The sequence below is a fragment of the Zootoca vivipara genome, chromosome 2 (assembly GCF_965207765.1).
Source record: "Zootoca vivipara chromosome 2, rZooViv2.hap1.1, whole genome shotgun sequence".
Classification (NCBI taxonomy): Eukaryota; Metazoa; Chordata; class Lepidosauria; order Squamata; family Lacertidae; genus Zootoca; species Zootoca vivipara.
The window spans coordinates 93,070,535-93,078,894 of NC_142584.1; the positions used below are offsets into that span (position 1 = coordinate 93,070,535).

The window sequence follows — 8,360 nt, forward strand, 5'->3', positions numbered from 1 at the left end:
TGCAATGATACCCTTCCATTCAGCCTGGGTGATACGCCTGGGTGATGCACGACATAAGGTTGCCTCTGAAAATAGCACCCTCTGTCAGGTGTGTTCCCCCACAACAATGACCAGCACGTAACCCTGTGCCATGACACCATTGCGTGCATTCCTCCATTCCTGTCAGTGGTAGCCAACGATGTGGAGCGGGACAAGACTGTGGTGATGTTACAACACAGCAGCAAAGTGTTTCTAAATGTTGTGAGAGGAAAGGGAGGGACCTTTGTGTGGGGTTGCAGCTTTCAGTGGCACTCACAGGATGCCTGTAGTGTGTGTTTCAACCTTCTGACATTGTTAAGAAAGAGGAAATGCCTCGATACACCCCCCACCAGCAGCTAGAAGTCCGTGCCTCACATTTGCCTCCCCCCCCCACTACCATTGGGAAGTCTGTGTTCCTGATATTTTTGTTCCTGGCATTCTAATCTTGCAGGTTTCTGTTCCTGCCCTGTTCTGTTCAACCATCTTTATACCTGCCAAATGAACAAGCAAGGTTGGCTGCTGTGGTGCTTTCACCAGCTAAAGCTAGCAAGGGAAAAGACCCAACTATTTCCAAAACAGTGGCTACAATAATCTATTGCAGATGTGTTTTGAGTTCAGTCGTCTGTATTTGTTTTTTTATTTTATTTTATGGTCAGCCAGCCACCCTCTCTCCCAGTGCTTTAACTGTCACACTTGAAAGCTGTTGCACTTTTGCATTTGCACTCGTAAGTAGTGTATAAATTTGTGAAACGAAAAGGGTCCCCTTCACGCATCTTCCTCACACTGTCATTCCCCATGCTTTGCTTTGTGAGGGAGTGGAGTATGCTATTTTAGATCACTCCTACGATAGATAAATAATATCCATTCAGGTACTCAAATTCATATATACACTTCGGACAGCTGCATACTTTCCATAGCTGATGCATTACAGTATGCTCCTCTGTTGTTTACCTTAGTAAAACTTGCAAACTTTGAAGGAGGATGCATGCACCTAAACCTGTGTCTTCCTGATGCATCTCTTTGCGCTGCTTTGTGGAGAAGCCTGCTCTGCTGCGACCTGTGTGTGAAGCGTGAAGATGCTCTGTTCTGTTCCATACGGAAAGTGACCACCTTCTGTGTGTCCCGTTACAATATCTGGACCTATTTTAACCATGCTGTCCGTGTTCAAACAGCAAAGCTTATTTGGAGAGGTTTTTCCTTTACTTGGAATCTGTCCAACTGAAGGCTTTTCAGAACCTCAGCATCTTTTGCAAACATTGCAAGAGCTTTTATCTTTGAGCTGCCTTTTAGGAGCCCAGGTTAAGTCAGTCAGGGTCTCTGCCTCATGTTAATAAATGCTAACTGACACTTTATACCATTCTTTATTTCATGGCTCTTTACCCCAAACCTAAGTGATCAGGTGACCAAATAAACATTTAAATAAATGAATGTTTCCTAATTTGCATTAAAAAAACTTTAAGGGAGTGTGGTTAGCCACTTCAGAATGCTGTGGGTTACTTTTAACCCGAATAATTGGAGGTTTCCCACTCTTTGCCGGGCTTGAATGTTGTAAACTGTCAATCAGCTGCCCAAAGCAAAAAAACAAACCGTACAGTTTGTCTTATCCTTGGTTGGTGATCTGTGTATATGTTAGCTGATTCGCATAATTAGTTCACATACCTGCTTGATCTGTTCAGAAAATAGAAAAAAATTGGTCAGACTGAACAGGAAGTCCCCAAAAGGATCAAATTAATGAATCCTCAAAAGGAGGATATCTTAGCATCTGTATATCAGTGTGACACAATGTAAACAGAATAATTGTTTTCAGTATTCTGATTATCAGCATGTTAATCAACAGGTTTTTCACTTAAATGCGCTCAGTGTGTTCATGACAGAACTGAAATTCTGAAGGAAAAGTTTTCTGCCTAATACTGTAATAACAATAATAAACTTTATTCACATTAGCCAAAGGCCATAGCAACAATAAAATGGTACATTGTGTACAATAAAAGATTTGTTAAAAGCACAAATTAGAATTCTGAATTATCAGTCAGTTGGTGGCCCTTATTCTAATTGCCCCAGCAATGAAGCTAGCAACTTTAGCTGTTGTCTAGTCATTTAGGTCTGATAGAAGGAAATGCATTATGGCCATGGTTGAGCGCCCTGGGATGGTCAGAAGGAGTGGAGTAATGATCTCGTTCCTTAAGTCTTTATAAAGGGAACAGGACAGGAGGACATGTGCCTAGTAACTCTTGAAGGGTAACTCTTGAAGGGTAATGCTGTAGATCAGGCATCCCCAAACTGCGGCCCTCCAGATGTTTTGGCCTACAAATCCCATGATCCCTAGCTAACAGGACCAGTGGTCTGGGAAGATGGGAATTGTAGTCCAAAACACCTGGAGGGGCGAAGTTTGAGGATGCCTGCTGTAGATTGACCAAAACTTTATTTTTTTATTTTAAAAAGACAACTTCCCACCTTTGACTCCTTTCCCTGAAAGATATGTAGAGTTCATTTTATATCAGATAAGGGAACCACTGATGAGCCTCTATTTACTCCCGTATATGATGAATGTACCAAAGAATTTGATTCATATCTCTGGAGTGAGTGGGCTCAGCAGCCTGCCACGGTTGACACAGCTAAATATTGTCAAAGCTGGTGTCTCAAGGCTAGAGAAAACAAACAGGGAAACACATGTCAGGCAGATAAATGGCTCTGTTGCTTAAAGCTGTCCTGGACGCCATTTGTTTCTGAGATAAGGCAGAAGGCTCTCCAGAGCAGCGAAAAGATAAGACAGAAGAGTGGAACGAATGTGGAATTGTGTCATTAGCTGGATGCTTTGCTGTCGGAAGGAAAATGAATTTGCACCAGGAAAAGTTTGGGTTATGTGTCTACAAAATAGTATACACCTTTGGCACACACTCTGAAACATGCGTAGACTACCCTTTTCAAACTTCACATGTGGATGTTGTGGGGTGCTTGCTTCCTCTCCACATATTCATGGAAGCAATGTGTGTGAGAGCACCCTAGACCAGGGGTCAGCAAACTTTTTCAGCAGGGGGCCTGTCCACTGTCCCTCAGACCTTGTGGGGGCCGGACTATATTTTTTTTGGGGGGGAGGGAATGAACGAATTCTTATGCCCCACAAATAACCCAGAGATGCATTTTAAATAAAAGGACATGGAAAAACACGCTGATTCCTGGACTGTCCACGGGCCGGATTTAGAAGGCGATTGGGCCGGACCCCGACCCCGGGCCTTAGTTTGCCTACCCATGCCCTAGACTTTTTCCCCAGCCACATCACGCAGGGTTGGGGGTGCTTCATGGAATGACATGGGGAAGTATTTTTGTGTTGCGCTGGGTTGCTGTGGTTGGCAGTAGCTCTTTCTTACAATTGTTGCAGTTCTTTGAAAGGATTGGATCAAACAATCTGATTTCTGACCATTTCCCCCCCAAATCACCCAGTGGCAACCTCCTATGCTGCATCCGGTGAAGTTCTGGAGGGATTCCCAAACCCTAGGGAGCAGCTTTGAGGAGGCTGCAGTAGGAAGGAGGAGGCAGAAAATCCCACACTGGACAAGCAGATCTCCCCTCATGGTTCATAGGATTCAGCTGATAATTCAATGGTCAAAGATCCAGTGCTGTGCATGGGTAGTTAGGGACCATAGTTCAGGGGGAGAGCATCTGCTTTGCATGCAGAAGGTCCCAGTTTCAATCCTAGTTGGATCAATGGTCATACTTGGTATAAAGCAATGTTCAAAATTGATTTTGGAACTTGACTGAGTTGCATAGCTGCCAAGTTTTCCCTTTTCTCGCGAGGAAGCCTATTCAGCATAAGGGAAAATCCCTGTAAAAAAGGGATAACTTGGCAGCTATGCTGAGTTGGGATATTCATATCAGGTTTTTCTTTGGGCTTTCTGGGATTTGTAGTATATTATAAGCTCATTAAACCTTACTATGCATAGGTCAGGGGCTATTGTAAAAACTTAAAATGTCTGTAAAAGTCTAAAGTTTACTAACCTGTAGGTTGTACTACTCTTAAGCAGGAGAAATTAATCTAAGCCCCCATAAGATGTATTTAGAGGAGCCCAGAAACTTGTGAGAGTCAACGTGCAACAAGCATTTTTTGCCCTTTCTGCCCATTCCAACCAATAGCTAGAAAAGATGGTGGTAATTACTGTTTAAGCCTCAGACAGCAGTGGATGCTTTTTTTTTAAAGCCACTGCTCATTGTTTGAAATCTCACAGTACAGTATGTTTAAACAAAAAATAAAAAAATTCCTTCCATTAGCACCTTAGAGACCAACTAAGTTTGTCATAGGTGTGAGCTTTCGTGTGCAAGCACACTTCTTCAGATATCTGAAGGAAGGAATTTTTTTTATTTTTTGTTTTGACTATGTCAGACCAACACGGCTACCTACCTGTAACTAGTATGTTTAAAGCTTGTCTTTTAGTTTTGCAGTCACTAACACAGGTTACCAACACAGGCCTTTGGGCACCTTTGGATTTTTGAGCAAGTACTGCAGCTATGATCTCTTCTGGTACTACTCCCCTCTCCTGGACCCCCCCACAGGGGAGACAGAAAGAAAGCACACACATGTTGCTTTTGTAGGGGATGTGGGTAAAAACTGGATCCGGTAGTATTAATATGGGCCTGGGAAAGCATATAGAGCTGAAGGTGGAAGTGGGAAAGAGTGTCACTCTTGTAACGTCCAGCTTCAGTTCTATGTACTTTCTAGGGAGGAAAAGGTAACCACGTTCACCATCTCACAACCAAGCAGCAGTGTGCAAGAGGACTCAAGGCTTTGTTGAGACGGTATAGGGCGGTAGTCAATATTATTCAATAAATAATAACAATAATTGTTGGTGCCAGGGGAAGACCTTAAGGGTAATACTGTGCCACATGATGGCATTCCCTGCAGTAACATATATTTTGATGCCATCTGCACATCCATGTTAGTATTCTGTTAAGTTCAGCCTTTATATGTTTAGGGAGGCTTTTAATGTTTAATAGATTACTGTATTTTATTTTTCTGTTGGAAGCCGCCCAGAGTGGCTGGGGAAACCCAGCCAGATGGGTGGGGTATAAATAATAAATTATTATTATTATTATTATTATTATTATTATTATTATTATTATTATTATCAGCAAAGCCTTTGTCACAGTAGGAAAGAAGAGGCAGCACACAAATCTAACAAGAAACTGATCAGAATCAGCTCTGACACGCAGCAAGTGGCCCCATGAGAGGAGAGTAGGTGAAGTCGGGACTTAGTGTCTGTAAAACATTTTAGACGTTAGCAAGGGGCTATGTACCATCTGGGCTCCATTTCGGGCAACAGCCTATCTTAGGTGGGCGCTGGACTTGCAGGCAGCTTCCATTTCAAAACATGAGAGAGTGACTTGTGGTTTTGTCATGGCACCTCCAAAATAGGAAATTCTAATATTACAAGACTGACATTTCTGCCAAGCATCCTTTGTGCTCGTATCAGAGCTATGCAAAAACACCACTATTTATTATGTGACCTTCAGCTAATGTAGTTTCCAGGATGCTGAGCATGCTTCTCCCCAACCCAACCCCAATTCTCTGCCTTCTGAAAGATGCTGATTGCTTTCTACTTTCCTCATTTCCCTAGTCCCGAGTGCATGTCCCTGATTTTAGGAAAACACCTTTTCACAACCACAATACTCGCCCCACATTTTTATTCTCCCACAGAACAGAGTTATCATAGTCATAGGAACTGGGGCTCAGAGAGAGAGAGAGAGAGAGAGAGAGAGAGAGAGAGAGAGAGAGAGAGAGAGAGAGAGAGAGATCTGCAAAGCTTCAAAACCTATTACCCGTGTGTGTGTGTGTGTGTGTGTGTGTGTGTGTGTGTGTGTACACACACACACCTGCTGTGAATGGACACTGGAAGCAGGAAAGCAGCACAACCTGAACCTTTGGAATTTCACATTGCATCACAGAATGCACTCTGCACTGTGGAAGCACTGCTGATTTCTTTCCTAGCACCATTCACCCACTTCACCAATTTTAGCCTAGTATATTATGATCTATTATTCAATATTGCTCTTGTCTGTCTTTCTGTATAGACATTGACCCCGGACCCTCCAGGACTGTAGGTTTCACAGCTTTGCAGAAAGAAAGGAGAGAGGCATTCACAGCAACAGCAAAATTGCAGCCGTACAAAACTCAATCTGAGAAAAGTGGGATGGGTGTACATCATCCAATGACTTACCACTCAAGGCCTTGGCTGTCCCAGCTTCTACACTTGGACGCAGTTCTTGGACTCCAGGAAACACCAAAAGCTCAAAGTGCCTGGGGCAGCCCAGTTAGATGGGGGGGGGTCCAAATAATAAAAGTATTGTTATAAAATTATTAAGAAGTCAGCACACAGTCTCAGCATCAGCCCAGAATAGAGGGTACATGGCTCAAAAGTCCATAAGCAGAATTCTAGGATACTTCGCAAAAAAGACCAAGCTTGCAAGCAAACTATGGGGATTGGGGGGGGGGAGTGCTGGGTTGGCTTGTGCTGGCACAGGTAATAGTGTGTCCTTGACAATGGGACCTGATCCCACCCCTCCATCTCCAGTTCAGCTGGCTCCACTGATTGGACAGCCAGCTCTTTGGCTACTCCTTGAAGCTTGTTCTCTGGAGGTGGGGTAGGGACTGACTCAACCAACTCCTCCCTTGCCAGGATGTCTGGCCCTATTCGCCATCACTGCCTGAACTGTCCCCACCTCCAGTGTCAGGGTCCTCCTCCTCCTCCTCCTCTGTCAGATCCAGCCATTCCCATCATGTCATGGCTGGTGTCGCAGAAGAAGAAGAAGAAGAAGAAGAAGAAGAAGAAGAAGAAGAAGAAGAAGAAGAAGAAGAAGAAGAAGAAGAAGAAGAAGAAGAAGAAGAAGAAGAAGAAGAGTAGTAGTAGTTTGGATTTGATATCCCGCTTTATCACTACCCGAAGGAGTCTCAAAGCGGCTAAAAATCTCCTTTCCCCTCCTCCCCCACAACAAACACTCTGTGAAGTGAGTGAGGCTGAGAGACTTCAGAGAAGTGTGACGAGCCCAAGGTCACCCAGCAGCTGCACGTGGAGGAGCGGAGACGCGAACCCGGTTCACCAGATTACGAGTCTACCGCTCTTAACCACTACACCACACTGGCTCTCTGGATGTGTGAACCCCATTGAGAAGCACTGAACCATTGCATATTGAAAAGCACTGCACACTCTTTTGTGTGTTCTGGGCCATTGTGTTTCAGCCAAGCAAGCCACCTCTTTGATGCTGCAATTCTTGCGCGTGCATTAACTCCAAGACGTAGCCTTCCTGGTGAGGCTGACGTTGCTCCCAGGAAGGCAGGAGTTGTGCAGTTCAACCTGTAACCGGGATAAGACGGAACAACGTGCCATCTAATTACGCAGGAGCAGCAAGACGGTTCCAGTGAGTGAGTCATAAATGTTAATGGGACTTGTAAGCATAAATCACCGGTGAGCCAAGCGAGGAACTAATCCCATAAATTCCACTCTTAAATATTTCCTTGGCAGTGGCCAAGGCTGGAGAAAGACACCCTCCTGCCCCTGCTTAAGAGTGGCATAATTGGTTTCTGCCTCCTGTCCACACTCTCCCCCCCTCCCCCAGTAATTTGAGAGGAAACTGTCCCATTCACTACAGTAGATAAATTGGCCTGCCTGCTTTGCTGGCTGCAGCTCCGCCCTCTAATCTGCTGCACTGGCCATTGACTTGCCTAATTATGTGTATTACAACTGCAGAAGGCTTACAGGCAGCAGCAGGGGGGCAAACTGTGGAATGAGTGCAATGATTGTTCCATCTGTTCCTGCAGAGCTGGAAGGGGGTGGGCTCTGAGGCCAGGCGAGAGGATAGCATCCAGCACAGGTGCCCCGGGAAGGGGAGTCCCTCCAGCGAGGGCTTTACCAGCAAAAGAAATATAAGGAAGTCAATTTTGCTCTTTGAGCATAATTACAGCATATTGAAGCATCGTACGTTGAACTAGCACAGCCGGGATACAATGGAAACGAAATAAAATCAGGGGTTTTAATAGGGTTTTTGAGACTTGGTGCTTTGTTGTGGGGTGCGGGATTCTTCAGCAAAGGGTGGGAGAGCGTTACTTACCTGCTGCTTTTCTCAGGTGTGTCCAGATGTACCATGGCAGATACATCTGGAATGGGGTTGGGCAAGCAAAGAGAAGCAGCTGCCATGCAGTGACATAAGGAAAGCCTGCTGGATCAGGCCAATGGCCCATCTCATCCAGCATCCTGTTCTCACAGGGGCCACCCAGGTGCCCACAAGCAGGACACAAAGAAAATAGCACTTTTCTCTCCTGGGGTTTCCAGCAACTGGGATTGCCATGGACTGGC

General features: G+C 44.8%; 1 protein-coding gene across 2 annotated transcripts in view; it reads left to right on the forward strand.

Annotated features, from left to right (window-relative positions):
- SHQ1 (SHQ1, H/ACA ribonucleoprotein assembly factor) overlaps positions 1-8,046 on the forward strand; it is a 79,987-nt gene extending 71,941 nt beyond the window's left edge. The window contains exon 13 of one of the 2 annotated variants that reach the window (XR_015948278.1): positions 6,082-8,046. Coding sequence is in view for 1 of the 2 variants with exons in the window: in XM_088662388.1 (XP_088518514.1) it covers positions 975-977 (3 nt within the window). In the remaining variant the exon portion in view is untranslated. Of the gene's footprint in view, positions 1-974; positions 1,376-6,081 lie in introns of those variants that run through there. The other variant, XM_088662388.1, reaches the window with a different exon arrangement.
- The last annotated feature ends 314 nt before the right edge of the window (positions 8,047-8,360 follow it).